Below are 17,106 nucleotides of genomic sequence, written 5' to 3' on the forward strand. Positions count from 1 at the left end.
TCACTTTACTTGATCTCTCACAGCTGCACTGCAAACAGCTGCTGACTTCCTTCTTAAAGATTCACTTTCATCTCGACTTCTCTGGCAAGATACACTATTAATTTTTCCCCTACATCATGAACTGCTTCTTTGCAGGTTTTTTTTTTTTTTCCTTTTTACTTACAGGTTTTTTTTTACCCAACTTCTAAACTTCAAGGTTCTGTAGAGTACAGTCCAGAGCCCTACTCACTTCCACCCCCCAGCTATCGGTAGTTCAGCTGTCTCTCATCACTCATGGATTCTACTGCTTATTATAAATCTTCACCTGCATGTGTCACTGGCACTCTCTAACTTCCCACATCTAAGGCTGAACATCACTGCTCTTTTTCTGCCAATCTTTGCCATTTCAGTAAATCCATCTAGTGATCCATGCCATCTCCCCTTCTCTTTTACCCACTGTGCTCAATACACATCACTAAGTCCTTTCTATTTTACCTAGAAAACATCAATTTCAAATAGGTCCACTTCTTACCTCCTGCATTTGGCACCATCCTGCTGCTTCACTCACCATCACCACTCAGTGGTACCAGTCCATAAACTCACTTTGCTTGTCCCCTGCTTCCATTCTTACTCTCCCTCAATGAATTTTCCAATCACAGCCAGATTAAGCTTTCAGAAATGCGGACCTGAGTCATGTCACTACCCCCCTTAACACCCTCCACTGGGCTCCAGTGCACTTAGGATACAGAACATGGTCTCAAAGACATTCATCTGTAAAGGAATGCTGCCTCATTTTGGGACAGCCCCCGATATAAATCAGGATGGGCCTTCTTTCAACATCTTGGACTAGCCTAGCTTTCCCACTGCTGGGCCCTCACACACGCTGTCCTCTTGTCAGGAGCATTCTTCCCTCCAGTCCTCAGCTGCCCACCTACTTTTCCATCCTTTAGATCCTGACTCAAACATCGCTTCTTTACAGGTACCTTCCTTAAATCTTAATTATTATTAGGTCTCTCCATTAGACTCTCAGGTATTTTTTTTCCTCACTGCATTTGCCAAGTTTATAATCATGTATCTGTAGACAACAAGAGGGAGCCTGGAGATGACTTCAGGCAGCAGTTAAAGGAAGAGTGGAAGGAAGGGGAGAAACCCTGAAAATTAGGTGGGAGGGCTCGTGTACAGGGTGGCATTTGAGGGGATAGGGTAAGGGCAAACACTGGAGGGCCACTGAGGTTTCTATGTAAGAGGTATACGTAAGGCAGGATTCTGTTACTTCAATTAATCCTCCTTGGAAAGGCAACATGAGCAAAATTAAGTCTTTTATTCCAGGCAGTTCATTTTCTTTTGTAAATCTCTAAAATAAGCCTTTAGAAATGAAACCAAGTTTTTTATTCCAGGCAGTTCATTTTCTTTTGTAAATCTCTAAAATAAGCCTTTAGAAATGAAACCAAGTTTTACACCTAAAAAAATCATGATTCAAAGAATTGAGGCCCAATTTGAATAAGTTTTGCCACACAAAAAGCTTATTTCTGTTAAATTTCTTAATGAAATGGCAAAAAGGCATCTCAAAACCCCCACACATTTTCAGATTCTATTTCATCCAATACTGTTTCAATAAATAATCTTTTAAAAAATTAGACATTAAACTGATGACTTAGGTTTACCATCATTAGGCAATTTAAGTCAAAAAAAAAAAAAAAAAAAAAGAAGACCGCTAGGTCTTGTTTAGCATTTAAAACAAATCTTTCATTATCTTTTTGATTATATTAAAATCACCAAACTGTTAACTAAAATCTCAAGCTAACATATTAAACATACTCAATAACATTCCACAAGTTCTTTTTTAAATAAAGTTGAAGAGCAGTAACATTTCCCCAGTTTATTAGTTTTAAAAATTAAAAGGAAAATGTAATTGATATTTTTAAATTTTGTAAATGGTTTATATTTATAAAATTATGCACAGTATTTTCCTCATGTTCAGTCACAATGCTACTTGGCTTTCTTATATTATTGAATAAGCTATTATAGAACTCCTGAAAATACTGTAACCCTAATTTTACAGACTGACTGAGTTACAATTAAAATAAGCACCAAGCAGAAGTAAGCAGACAATATACCTCCTTTTTCTCAGTTAATATTCAAAACAAAACATTTTTGTTTCTAAAAAGTAGAAAATCAAGTTCAATCAATCATGACATGGCCTACATTTAAGCTGACTTTTATACTCTCCCCACCGGGGAAACTCTGGAAACCAAGGTGTATCACAAGGCCTTGAAGCCTTACCTGGTAAGGCCCAGTTACCCCCAGCTTTTCCTGTATCTACAGTTTGCCAGGACTCCTAGGAATTCAGGCACATGGGAGAATACATTCCTGAATCAGGATTTTATCATCAACATTGCCTGTGGGACATAGGCAATTTCAAAGTTATAGTGAAATGCAAACAACTTTTAATACTCATCTCTGTCAACAGGAGGATCTTTGATTTATGAAGACTCATTGTTTATCATCAAAGTTACCAGTAGTCACTAAAAAAAAAAAAAACTTTTGCTATTTGTGTCAGGCATTTTGTGCCACAAGCTGAAGGCAACTGGTTCCCTTTTTCACCCATAGGATTAAAAAATTCCAGGAATGAGAGAAAACTAAGTTAGGCTATTATGAGACCTATGGCAATAATCCCCTAGATGTGAAGCTAGTCTTGTTTGTTTGTTTGTTTGTTTTAAAACACAAAAACAAAAAAACAAGATTATACTTTTTCTTTAGCCCTCATTTAAAATAAAGAGTAAAATAAATATTGCTTTTCCCCGCTTTTCTTTCCCTTAAGACAAAAAGAAAAGAGTGAACAGATTAATGACTTCTTACTCATTTAGCAATGGAAAATAGACCAAGAATTCAGGAACATCCACAACACCTTCCAAGTTGAAGTCATATTTGCAGCCAAATAAAGGATAATCTCCTTTCTTCTGAAATTTCACAGTATATATTTCATTTCCAAATGATTCTGTTTCTGAAGCTTCAAGGCGTCTTCTATCAAGGTTATCACCCAACCAAAATAAAAAGATTAAAATTGTGATTAGTGTAGATTTATTTTGATCAGATTATGCATGTGAAAAACTACATGATGCACACTTGATTAGCTTTTTAATTAGATCTGGGCTACCTTTTTTTTTTTTTTTAAAGTGACAAGGTCTTAATCTGTCATTCAGGCTGGAGTGTGGTGGTGTGATCATAGCTCACTACAGCCACCAACTCCTGGGCTCAAGTGATCCTCCTGCCTCAGCCTCCTGAGCAAGGACTACAGGGGCGTGCCACCACGCTGGCTAATTTGTAAATTTTTTGTAAAGACAAGGTCTCACTATGTTGTCCAGGCTGGTCTCAAACTCCTGGCCTCAAGCAATCCTCCTGCCTTGGCCTCCCAAAGTGCTAGGATTATAGGCATGAGCCACTGCACTCTCCTGATTTGAGCTACTTTTAAGAAGCAATATACTAAAAGATCACCAACAGTCACACCAATAAAATTAAGCTGGAAGTAGGTATCACTCTCATGACAGCTGGTTCATCTCTGTGCCTGTCTATCTGACCTGCAGTTTGTCTATCACTATAACTTCAGTCTCTAACTTACACACAAAGATGAACTGTTAAAAGTTCATCTGTAAATTTGTCTATTGAATTTAAATTTTGAATGTCTACTCAAATATCTTATGAAAGTGTTCAACACTTATAAAATTAAAATAGCGTATTTTAATAAAATCTACCTCTGATAAACATTTGCTACTTAATACTGAATATTTTATAAACCACAATATATTTAAAAGTACTTACATCAATTCAAAGCTATTGGGAGTAGTACCAATAAAATAGCCCCCAGGGCTAAGTCTCTCACACGCATTTCTCAGCATCATGTCAGCCTGCTCATAAGACTCAAATGAGTAATGACAGACAAACTGACAACTGCAGATGTCAAAACACATTTGTGGGTCACGAAATTTGTCAATCAGAAGTTCCTGAAACAAATTAAAATGAGTTAAGATTGTGAGGTAACTACAACAAAGATTAAAAACTTTTTAGTAAATTAACTTCTAGAATGTAAGGTTCTTCCTTTCCCTCACAATCTTTCCCTTGTACAATAAAGGACACACAGAAATCATGCATGTATTCTAGTTTAACAGAATAATTTGATTCCCACTTTCACAGTATTTAAAAACTGAGGAATTCTGAAATCATGTTTAAAATATATTAGTCAATTATGACATTTCAAGTTGATCCTTTCATCACTTTACTTGACAGCTAAAATAAAATGACATTCAACATTGAGTTAAAAAACATCTGGCGTTTGGCATTTTTTAAAAAATGCAAAAATGTTTTAAACGTATTACAACTTTCTGGCAATATACTCCCACTTATCTTTTTCACTTTCAAATTTCAAACAAAACGTGTATGATTAAAGGTATCTATAACAGTTCAGTGAGTCAATAAGTCAATGAAGAACAAAAAGTTCATGGTGAGACTTTCACCCTTGAAGCAGTTCTTTTTAAGAAATTCAGAAACAGGTGGAAGGTAGGAAAAAACCAAACAGGCTCTGATATGTTGGGAAACTAATAAATTACAAGGTGAACAAAACATAGTATAAGTTCAGTTCTATTTCAAAATACTGGAAAATAAATGATGTCCATACAGAAAAGCAACAGCTAATTTCAATTCAAATTATTAAAAGCAAAAAATTACAAGTATTCAGTGAGTCATTCAAGGGAATTTATCGTAATAGAATTTCCAGTCGAAAGTGAAAATGCATATTCCAAGATTTTTAAAGTTTCAGAACACATTTTAAAAAATGAGTAGCTGGGCACCATGGCTCATGCCTGTAATCCCAGCACTATGGGAAGCAGGCAGATCACCTGGGCTCAGGAGTTTGAGGCCAGCCTTGGCAACATGGCAAAACCCCATCTTTACAAAATATATAAAAATTAGCTGGGTGTGGTGGCATGTGCCTGTAGTCCCAGCTACTCAGGAGGCTGGGAGGCAGGAGAATCACTTGAGCCTGGGAGGCAGAGGTTGCAGTAAGCTGAGATCGTGCCACTGTGCTCCAGCCTAGGTGACAGAGTGAGACCCTGTCTCAAAAATTAGAGTAAATTTTTTTTAAAAAGTAAAAATTGAGTTGATGTTTAAAACAAATTATTTACCCAAACTAAAAATGTAAAAAATAAATTGACCAAAGAAACTGTACCTTTGAGCTGTCAGCAGTTATAAATTCTGCACTGAAAATATATTCACTATCACGACGATTTTTCATGTCCTCATACCGCTGCTGACACTGTTTGACAGAAACATCGGCAATATCTGGAAGGATGGAAGGGTATTAGTAAGTATCAACACAGAATGCCAGAAATCTAGACATTGATCTCAACTGACAAACTCTGGCATAAAAGTCGGCCTTAGTACCAGTGAAAAGGTTTTATTTCCTTTAAAAGAAAAGAAAAGGGCTTTGTTCCGACGCAAATACCCTATCAGTTTTCAAGAGGAACTAAAAGCGTCTCAATAGGTACGGATGCTATGAAAGTTCTATCATGATTTTTAAATGCTTATTCAAAGTAAAAAGGAGAAAGTTTTATTCCAATCTGAATTATAAAACCTAACACTATCAATAAGCCCAGTTTTGGAAATACCAAGGGTATATTTTTATAATAAAATGTTATTAGCCCTTTTCTTTTTTTCTTTTTTGAGACAGAGTCTTGCTGTATTGCCCAGGCTGGAGTGCAGTGGTGCAATCTTCACTCACTGCAACCTCTGCCTCCAGGGTTCAAGTGATTCTCATACCTCAGCCTCCCGAGTAGCTAGGATTATAGGTTGTGTGCCACCATGCCCAGCTAATTTTTTGTATTTTTGGTAGAGGATGGGGTTTCACCACATTGGCCAGGCTGGTCTCTAACTTCTGGCCTCAAGTGATCCACCCTCCTTTGCTTCCCAAAGTGCTGGGGATTATAGGCATGAACCACTGTGCCCAGCCTGCCCTTTTCCCTGTTTAAAAATTCACACTGATAATGCAAAGGCAATGGGATCTTATCACAAATACAAAGTAGCAGCACTAAATGGTACTGGCAGTACTTCATGTATTCTTCACCACTATACAATATGCAGGGGGAGAAAAACAGTTTCATTTAAGAACACCCTTTATAAAATAGTGAAAATTAATTTTATTAAACCTGGGCTTTTGAATACACTTTTTAAAATGTTGTGTGATGAAATGGGAAGTAACAAAACATTTCTGCTACCTAACAAAGTATGATGGTCATCTTCAAGAACAGTACTGATATGACTGTTCTGAGTTTTGAGCTGTACTGGCCACTTTTTTTCTGAGAAAATTATTTTGACTTGAATGACTGACAAACTACAGTTATGCAGACTTGAGAACCTGGCACATATTTTCTTGAAAATGAACAAAGTGAACCTGTCACTTAAAGTTCCCCAACCCTTGGGCGACAAACCAGTACAGGTCCACGGCCTGTTAGGAACCCGGCTGCACAGCAGGAGGTGAGTGGCAGGCAAGCTAGGTTGCATACTCCTTATGAGAATCTAACACCTGATGATCTGAGGTAGAATTCCATCCCCCCGCTTCTGTGGAAAAACAGTCTTCCATGAAACCGGCCCCTGGTGCCAAAAAGGTTAGGGACCGCTAATTTAAAGGGAGACAAGGGACAGTGTATTTGTTGCCAAAAATAAAATTGACTTTCAAATAAGAATTACAACCCTGAAAAACTCGTATTGATCACTGTGGGCTGGACTTCTTCCCAATACTTTTCTGATTGGCAGTGATATTAAACACGTGATTTTTTGATTCTCAACAATTAGATCTGCATTAACTTTAGTGAACAGTATTTTCCAAGTACTATAAAATCATGCAGGAAGTGCAAGACAGATTAATGGATTTTAATGTTACACAGTATAAAAAGTTCATCACTAAGGTTTCAGATTCCATATTGTAACTACTCTTTAAGAAACCACCACTTACTGAGTTTTGATGTAGTAACAGAGGAATATCTACAATTATCAAAAAAGGTGGTTAAAATACTTCTTTATTTTACAACTACTTATCAACCAAAATAAAATCACAACATATTGGATGCAGAAACAGGTGTGAGAATCCAGTTGTCTCCTGCAATTTCAAACTCTAAAGGGATTTACAAAAATGTAAAAGCCAGCCTTGTTACTTTTACTTTAATGAACTAAAAAAATTTTCAAAATTCTCAGCTTTAATTTCTAATATAGTAAATATCAGTAGCTACTTACCATAATTACATACAAAAAAGCTTTCTGGGGTCCTCAATAATTTTTAAGTATACAGGGCTCATAAAACCAAAAAATCTGAGAACTGCTAATTTGGGCAGTACTTCAGTAGTGGGGGTATGTATCTCTTTTAACTCACCACATCAGAAAGACGCTGATGTCTGCTTGTCCCACTTCAGTGTTAAGACTAACCACCGGGCTAAGGTGATTGATGGATTGATTCATTGCGTTACTATCGACTTTTCCCTTAATGGCTTCCGTAGCAAAAAAAAAAATTATTGCCTAGATCTATTATTTCATAAAGAATGAAAAAAATTATGATTTTCTAATTCTATAATTCCTCTTTATCTGATTGAAAAAAAAAAGGAACTGCCCTTTTCAACCATCTGATTACAAATGTTTGATTTCCTCCCCTTAATTTATCAGTTTCAGAATAGTTTCTTAGCAGCCTTCAAGGGTGAACAATGTGTTTTTCTGATTTGATGTGTCCAACTGCTATTTTAATGTTAAAATTGTCCTATTTTTGCCAATGGAAACCTTTTCAAGTCTGCCCTTTAGACATGACTCCGACCATCTTTGATAGCTTCCTTCCTTTTGGGAAGGAAACGTTATCCCAGGCTTATTAATCTTACTATGAAACTATCAGGAAACTAATTTTTTTTTTTTTCGAGATGGAGTCTTGCTCTGTCACTCAGGCTGGTGTGCAGTGGTGCGATCTTGTCTTACTATAACCTTCACCTCCCAGGTAAAAGTGATTCTCCTGCCTCAGCTTCCTGAGTAGCTGAGATTACAGGTGTGCACCACCATGCCCAGCTAATTTTTTGTATTTTTAGTAGAGACAGGGTTTCACAATGTTGGCCAGGCCGGTCTCAAACTCCTGACCTCAAGTGATCCACCCACCTCAGCCTTCCAAAATGTTGGATTACAGGCATGAGCCACCGCGTCAGGCCGTAATTAATTTTAAAAAAACCCATCTCATGCATAGTCCCAGATATCTTGCAATTAGAGACAATCCTTCTTATTTTCCATTTATCTGACTACAAATTATTCTTTCCCATATCATTATTTATCTTACCAGTACAAACTAGCTTGTTAATTCTTCCTTTTTTCCATTTCAGCAAATCTCCACCTTTACCACATCCCAGGTCCAAAACAGTGATATCACGTTTTTTCTTCTGTCGTACCTTTTCCAAAAATTCTCCTAAAAGAGAGAAATCAGTCACAATAAACTACCTCTTCTTCAATTTTACTGAAGTATAAACTGTTACCTCTAATAACCTACTATCTTTTGCCCAATATGTAACATAAACTATTACACATCCATTTATGTAATTTGTAACTTTTGATAAGTAACTAAAAATATGACTAAGAGTTGATTAATCTGATCCTCTATCATTAAAGAGTACGTGTCTGGTGTTTTGGAAAATAAAGGCAGCATTTTGAATGTTACTTTCAAAAATGAATTTTAAATAGCAGATATTTAAAATTCTAATATAAGACAACACAACACTTGTTCAGGATGAGAGAAAAAGCTAAGTAAGGATTAGAAAAACTAATCATTCATAATTTTTTTTGTAGCTTTCTCTTTCCATAGCTAGGTGTTTAACAGTAGACACGTAAGTAAATCAAAGTTGTTATGGAATGATAAAAGAGCCTTATTATCAAAGATGTCAGGCTTACCACCAAGAGAAATATAAAAACTAGAAAAAAAAAAAGCACTATGTCTTTTAGTTTTAGCATCATCAGAATTTGGTAGACCCCAGTCTACTAAATGACATTAACAGCCAACAGATAAAATCAGTAGGCAACCAAACATCAATAGGCAAATTGTTCAAACGTCGATTAAAAGCATATTAATATTCTCCGGCAAGTTAAGTATTCAACAGTTCTAAAACTTGATACAATACTGAATCCTAGATACATTCTCCTTGTCTTTATCACTGAGCTGGACACTTTCAGGTGTGTATTATTTTGATGGCTAAAATATCCTGTACAAGTACTTTCACCTTCTGCAGGAACTTAAAGTAACTTCAACAGAAGCACAAGTGTTCCATAATATTTAACTTTCTGCCATGAATCTTAATAGCATAAAAATACTGAAAGAGCGAAAAACAATTATAAAATCTCTGCATTTATATACAGTAAGACTAACGAGAGAGGAAATCATCAAGAAACAATTTCAAAAAAGCCTTTATCACATTCAAGAACTATACTCAACTGTTTACTTACCAAGCTACAAGCACCAAGAAGAAAGAGAAAATGAGTGACAAAGAATGAGTGTTGAGAAAGGAAAAAGCCAGAGAGAAAGCTTGGCACAGATCACACTGATTGTATTAGGATGTTAAAGACAGGTGCAAAGCACACATCAAGAGAGCTGCTAGAACAGCTGAAGAAGGAAAGAATACCCTGTATATGCCAAGAGACAATTTTGCCAACTCTGACTTCAGTCCTTTAAAAAAAAATACCTCTTTTCTGATTATAGAAATAATACATGTAACAATGTGGAAAATATGGACTCGAAAAAGTTATTCAATAAAAATACATGAATAAATAAGAATTCATAAAAAATCCAATAAGTTATCTGCATCATTGAGGATAATGAAGGAAGAGAAAGGCTGAAAAGAAATTAGGACTGGGGTAGAGAGAGAACCTTGTGAGTAGAGACTGAAAATGCCATTACGTTAATCTTAAAAAAAAAAAAAAAAAAAAGTGAACACTCATTTAGCCTAAGCTGACACATGGCAGAGTCAAATAAATATTTTTGTAACAGAACATGAATGTTAAAAACAAGTGATATACAAAATGTTAAAATGTGTTCAAAGTAAGCCTAGTTAGTTCCTACTGCTAATACTTATCAGATTAGGTAATTTATCTTTGAAAATTAGTAAATTATCATCAAAACTAGTAGGAAGTACCCATAATTAGCACTTTATTCTTTCTAGTATAATTAAGAAAGCATTCTCACTTCCTGACAGGCTTAAAAAAAAATCTTTATTATGAAAAATTTTAAAACAAACCACTTTTTAAAGTTCTCTAAATTTATCTAAGAGTCTACTTAATGCACTAAATATACAGAGCAATAATTATATTCTTTTTTTTTACCCTATCTTATGGTGCCGACAAGAATTGTATTCTGAATCATATTTTTTCTGTTCACTTTCATTTTAATTTCAAAGGTGAGTTTCCATAGACAAAATGTTGGCTCAAAAAAGTTGAATGTTTTCATCTATCCTCAATGTAATACACATGATCTTTATCAACCAATTGAAGGCCTAAACAAATCAAGACCCTGCCTATTTCTTGACTTAATGAAACCTGAATGTTTAACCAACAATATGCAGTTGCTCCAAAACTATTAGAGTAAAATAGAATCACTACTTAATAGTACTAGGTAACCTTAATTCTGTGCATTAAAAAAAATATTGCCTTCTGAAAACCTGATTAACATAATAATTAAACACTCATTAAAATCTTACACAGTCAACCAAAAGTAAATATTAGAAGAATTTGTCTTCAAGACCTAGTCTTGGCTCTAGCTTTATAAAGTCAAGGTTTGATAATTAAATGAATAGGAATTAAAGACTCAGTAGCTTGGTGTTGGATCATACCAATGAGAACACTTTTCATCCAATTATTAAAGTTTCTTAGGTAAAAAATACGACTTTGACTACGCTTCTCCAAACCAACTTCCTGAAGTTCATTGTAATGGGCAGCCACTGTCGAGCTGTGTCCTTCTTCCAGATTCTGAAAATAAAAGAGAATAGAAAAAAATCAAGGATCAGAACATGGTAAAAATAAGCCTCAGAACATCTGACCTGTGAATGGATAAAATGCTATTAGAATTGGTAAACTTCACTAAACAATGGCAATTAACCACAGAAGTCTCACTAATTATCATTAGACCTAAGATTTGTTTTCTGTGTCCCTGTGTATCAGTCCATTTTAATGTTGCTGCTAAAGACGTACCGGAGACTGGGTAATTTATAAACAAAAAGAGGTTCAATGGACTCACAGTTCCACGTGGCGGGGGAGGCCTCACAATCATGGTGGAAGGTGAAAGGCAGGTCTTACATGGCGGCAGGCAAGAGACAATGAGAGCCAAGTAAAAGGGGAAACCCCTTATAAAACCATCAGATCTCGTGAGACTTATTCACTACCATGAGAACAGTATGGGGAACTGCGCCCATGATTCAATTATCTCACATCAGGTCCCTCCCACACATGTGGGAATTATGAGAGCTATAATTCAAGATGAGATCTGGGTAGGGACACACCCAAACCATATCACCTTATTTTGAAAAACATCTCTAGGTTTAAAATTTTCATTGTGATATTTCATCTGCATTAATTTTAGTGTCAATGTCTTAATAAACCCAGTACTCTTCCAGAGTTCTGATTTATTCAGTTCAATAAATGACAGTCAATGTTTGGTGTTTCTACAAAGGAATAAATTAGGAATAAGCTATAATTACATTATTATTATAAAGCTGTTGTGAAAATTAAATAAGATAATGTATATAAAGAGATTAGGCCTGGGTGAGGTGGCTCATACCTATAATCCCAGCACTGTGGGAGGCCCAGGTGGGAGGATCACTTGAAGTCAGGAGTTTGAGACCAGCCTGGCCAACATGGTGAAACCCTATCTCTACTAAAAATACAAAAATTAGCTGAGCATGGTGGTGCACACCTGTAATTCCAGCTACTGAGGAGGCTGAGGCAGGAGAATTGCTTGAACCCAGGAAGTGGAGGTTGCAGTGAGCCGAGATCAGGCCACCGCACTCCAGCGTGGGCAACAGAGCGAGACTCTCAAAAAAAAAAGAGATATTAGAATTCAGTAGGCTATGTGCAGTGTTAGTGATTTCTATTATAATAATGCTATTATATATGTTACATGTAACCCAACAGTTTTCAATTTGTGCTTCCTGAGGCCCTAGAAATCCTGTAAAAATGCCATGATAGGTAAAGGGCTTCGGATCCTCCTACCTCCCTTTTCGGCCAAAGTGCTGAATCTCACTGATGTGCCGAAAGGCCTTTCAGCAAATCCTTCACCTATTTTACGTAACAGGTTTAAGTGTAAGATTTTCAGTTGAAAAAGGGGTTCTGGGGCTAGTAAAAGTTTGAAAACTATGTTTAAAATACAAGCTCCCAGCCGGGCGCAGTGGCTCATGCCTGTAATCCCAGCACTTTGGGAGGCTGAGGTGGGCAGATCACAAGGTCAGGAATTCAAGACCAGCCTGGCCAATATGGTGAAATCCCATCTGTACTAAAAAACACAAAAATTAGCCAGGCATGGTGGTGGGCACCTGTAGTCCCAGCTACTCGGGAGGCTGAGGCAGGAGAATCGCTTGAACCCAGGAGGTGGAGGTCCCGGGAGGTGGAGGTTGCAGTGAGCTGAGTTTACACCACTGCACTCTAGCCTAGGAGACAGAGCGAGACTCTGTCTCAAAAAAAAAAAAAAAAAAAAAAAAAGGGCTCCCCTCTGTTACAAGAATTCACATTCCATTGATGAAAAAAGCCTCACTATCAGTCACTTTCCTCATAAGGGCCAATAGCAGAATTTTATTTACTCATTAAAGTAATCTTTTCCTCTAACTCCAGATTCTGCCTCAAATTCCTTTCTAATGTGGTACTTCCAGATGAAAACAACTTGCCCTATAATATCTTTGCTAAATATTAGGCATTTGCATTCACTTAACTAAAACAGTATGTAAAATACATTAATAAGAAGCTGAAAACTGTTTAAGGAATTACATTAATAAAGGGATGTAAAGCTAGGTATAATTTTAAAAGTTATCCCTTTAAGTGATAACCTCTGACAAAAAAACTGGAGCTGAACACCTAATAAAAAAGAAAAATAGGTAAATCATTTGGATCTCATACTCTAGTCTTTTTAAAAAACGCCGGAGGACTGCTTATGCCCAGGAGGTTGTGGCTGCAGTGAGCTTTGATTACACCATCGCGCTCCAGCCTGGGCGACAGTGCAAGACTCCGTCTTGGAAAAAAAAGTTTCTAGTTAAATATTCTAAAATAAGATAAACATTATCTCATTAGAAAATAAAAACAAACAAAAACTAAAAAATCTATCTCATTAGCAGGAGATGTTTCACCTTAACAGAAATCATAAGAGTTAAAAGCCTACTTTGTCTTAAGACCATATCTATTAAAAATAGAATATTCTTAAGCTATTATGTAAAAACCAGTATGAATCCACGGGTGTTCCACATTTCAAACTTACATATTCTATTATGAATAAATGAAAATACACTGAACATACTTTCTGCTTTTCAGGAACATCCTCAAGTGCTATTTTTCTCTTATTTTGAGTGCCATCTCCAGTAGAAGATTTATCTTTTGGAACATCCTCAGTTTCTCTTTTTCTTTTCTTTGAATTGCCTTCAGCATCACCACAATCTTTTTCCTCTGGGACAATTTCAGGATCAAGTTTTCTCTTCTTGGATGGAGTGTCTTCCCCACAACTAGAACTTTCCTTTACAAGATCATCTTCAAACTCTTTTCTCTTTCTTGCTGTGTCTACTTGCCTACAGACAGAAGTCTTTTCAGAAAGCCCAGTCCCAGAAGCTGTTGTGTTTTCATTAATATTGAATGAAGACTCTGTTTCAGAATTCACTGACACTTTTGCCTGTTCAAGAGACATCTTTTCATATTCTTCTGCTTTTGTAGAATTTGCCATTTATGATTACTTGAACTGATGGTAAAACTTCATGAACCAACACTAGAATAGGAAAAAAATTGGTATTACTTGTAAACACTAAGACTTTAAAACTTTTTTTTTTTTTTTTTTTTGAGACGGAGTTTCACTCTTGTCACCCAGGCTGGAGTGCAATGGCATGATCTCGGCTCACTGCAAGCTCCGCCTCTGGGGTTCAAGTGATTCTCCTGCCTCAGCCTCCCCAGTAGCTGGGATTACAGGCACCTACCACCACGCCCGGCTAATTTTTTGTATGTTTAGTAGAGACGCGATTTCCCCACGTTGGGCAGGCTGGTCTCTAACTCCTGACCCCAGGTGATCTGCCTGCCTCGGCCTCCCAAAGTGCTGGGATTACAGGCGTAAGCGACTGCGCCTGGCCTAAAATAATTTTAACTAGAATTTGATCAACTAGGAGTTTAAAAAAATCTCATTGTAGAGAGCATATTAAAAAATGTTAACTGATACTATGTATGAATTTCTGAATATGGCAGTACTAATTATAATCCCCCCAAAATTCTATAATCTTATTCATAAAAGTCACTGTTGGCATTAAAGCTGACAAATGAAGTGGGGATACACATGAATCAGTTCCATTTTGGTTCTGATCCTTACTCTATAACCCTGGTTCTGCATGGTTGGCACCATAACAAACAGGCACCACAGAACCTAATGTGGAAGATATCACAGAAACTACCAGCTTTAAGTACAGCACAGTTCCAGCTGAATAGATTGCACTACATACCTTTCAATGACTTTGTGAAGCTGAGATTTTGGTATCACAGAAAATCAAGGTGAAACAGGAAATGAGGTTGGTGGTGCCTATCTGATTTCGAGGCTTGAAGTTGTACAGTACCCAATAGGTTCACACATCCTGTTAGTAAGGGATTGTGATTAATCAAGAATAAAACAGAAACATTACCTTTCCCCCCAATTTATGTGTGTTAATTTTTTAAACAGACATAAAGTTGTTAGACCATAAATACTTTTAAATTCTTTGGGGTAAACTACTTAATAAATGGAACTGTTATATTTCTTTTGGCCTATGGACACTAAGGGCATCAAGAACAGAAAAAGTTTGGGATTCTACAGCAAGAATTCTGAAATCATATTTCATAATGGGTGTTCCAATTAGGTAGAAAGTGGAGAGAGTAGAAATGGCTTTAGACAAGTTTCAGGACTCAGCCTGCAGTTTGATGACCATTAAGTCTCTTTCAAATATGTTTTTAGACCTACATTAAGATGGGAAAGCGAGAGAAATAACTGAACTATCTATTGGGCAAGAATTATGGTGGTTCATTTATTAAGCCATTCAACAAATTTAGTGACCTCCTACTATGGAGAAGCTCAATGTAAATCATGTTTTCAAGATGTTTATAGCTTATACACCACTATTAAAATGTTAAGCTTTCGCTGGGCACAGTGGCTCACACCTGTAATCCCACCACTTTGGGGGAACGAGGTGGGCAGACTGCTTGAGCTCTGGAGTTCGAGACCAGCTTGGGCAACATGGCAAAATCCCGTCTCTACAAAAAATAGCTGGGCATGGTGGCACATGCCTTAGTCCCAGTTACTCAGGAGGCTGAAGTAGGAGGATCACCTGAGCCCAGGAGGTCCAGGCTGCAGTGAGCCATGATTGTGCCACTGTACTCCAGCCTAGGCAACAAAGTGAGACCCCACTTAAAAAAAAAAAAAGCTTTTTCATGAAGGAAGTGTTTGTGCTTAAAAAAAAAAGTAAATAAATAAAAAGCCTTTTGGATAACGAAAAAGAATAAGAAATCAAGTTGCTTAAAGGAATGGGTAACAAGTCACTCACTATGAATGGGTAAGGGTTTCAATGGTTATTAGTTTTCATGACCCACCATTTGAGGTAACAAAATACCAAGAGGTACCAAATAGAACTGAATCAGAGAACAACAACAACAAATCAGAAAAGTAATTTTCAGAACAAATACTTAAAATGATTATCTAGAAAAACTGGATACCAACTTATCAAATTCCTATTTCTCCTCCTCTGCCATTGATTTCCTAATGGAAATTGGCTTTAAATTCAAATAAAGAAATGTGACTTATCTTTAGCTATATTTATTACCTAAAATTAATATTGAGATTTAAGCATGAATTTTACTTATGTCACTTTCATGATATCACAGATGTGACATAATAAAAACATAATTAGGTCAGAAGAAATGACACAGCATTCCAGATGACCACAAAAATGAGTAAGAATGTTTAAAACCAAGCATCATGTTTACAGCCAACTTGTTTTCAACAAAGGTGCCAAGAACGTACATAGTGAAAAGACAGTCTCTTCAAAAAACAGTGCTGGGAAATCTAGACCACTCTCTCTCACCATATGCAAAAATCAAATCAAAATGGACTGAAAAATTTAATACCCAAAAGTATGAAACTACTTGAAGAAAACATTGTGGAAATGCTTCAAGACACTGGTCTGGGCAAAGATTTTTGTGGTAAGACCTCAAAAGCACAGGCAACAAAAGCAAAAACAGACAAATGGGATTACATCAAGCTAAAAAACTTCTGCACAGCAAAGGAAACAAGAGTGAAGAGATAACCTAGAGAATGGGAGAAAATAGCTGCAAAACCATTCATCTGACGGGATTCACAACCAGAATACAGAAGAAACTCAACTCAATAGCAAAAAAAAGAAGCAATCCTACTACAAATGGGCAAAAGATCTGAATAGACATTTCTTAAAAGACACACAAATGGCCAACAGGTATATATGTAAAAAATGCTCAATATCAGTAATATCAGGGAAATGCAAGTCAAAACCACAATGAGATACCATCTCATCTCGGTTAAAACGGCTTTTATCGAAAAGATTTTTAAAAAATGGATGCTGAGGCCGTCACGGTGGCTCACACCTGTAATCCCAGCACTTTGGGAGGCGGAGGTGGGCAGATCACTTGAGGTCAGGAGTTCTAGACCAGCCTGGCCAACATAGTGAAACCCCGTCTCTACCAAAAACACAAAAATCAGCCGGGCATGGTGATGTGCGCCTGTAATCCCAGCTACTCGGGAGGCTGAGGCATGAGAATCGCTTGAACCCGGGAGGTGGAGGTTGCAGTGAGCTGAGATCAAGCCACTGCACTCTGGCCTGGGCGACAGAGCAAGGCTCC

At 36.8% G+C, this 17,106-nt stretch overlaps 1 protein-coding gene across 6 annotated transcripts in view; it reads right to left on the reverse strand.

The window, feature by feature from the left end:
- RNMT (RNA guanine-7 methyltransferase) overlaps positions 1–17,106 on the reverse strand; it is a 37,429-nt gene that overhangs the window by 18,615 nt on the left and 1,708 nt on the right. For 3 of the 6 annotated variants that reach the window (XM_001171239.4, XM_063795510.1, XM_054672127.2), the window contains exons 2-8: positions 14,709–14,837; positions 13,532–13,990; positions 10,866–11,001; positions 8,333–8,458; positions 5,201–5,313; positions 3,799–3,980; positions 2,839–3,003 (exon numbers count right to left, since the gene is read on the reverse strand). In XM_001171239.4, coding sequence (XP_001171239.1) covers positions 2,839–3,003; positions 3,799–3,980; positions 5,201–5,313; positions 8,333–8,458; positions 10,866–11,001; positions 13,532–13,948 — 1,139 coding nt within the window. In that variant the 5' untranslated portion in view covers positions 13,949–13,990; positions 14,709–14,837. The remainder of the gene's footprint in view (positions 1–2,838; positions 3,004–3,798; positions 3,981–5,200; positions 5,314–8,332; positions 8,459–10,865; positions 11,002–13,531; positions 13,991–14,708; positions 14,838–17,106) is intronic. The other 3 variants (XM_001171256.5, XM_063795512.1, XM_054672128.2) reach the window with 1 other exon arrangement.

The sequence above is a fragment of the Pan troglodytes genome, chromosome 17 (genome assembly GCF_028858775.2).
Source record: "Pan troglodytes isolate AG18354 chromosome 17, NHGRI_mPanTro3-v2.0_pri, whole genome shotgun sequence".
Taxonomy (NCBI): Eukaryota; Metazoa; Chordata; class Mammalia; order Primates; family Hominidae; genus Pan; species Pan troglodytes.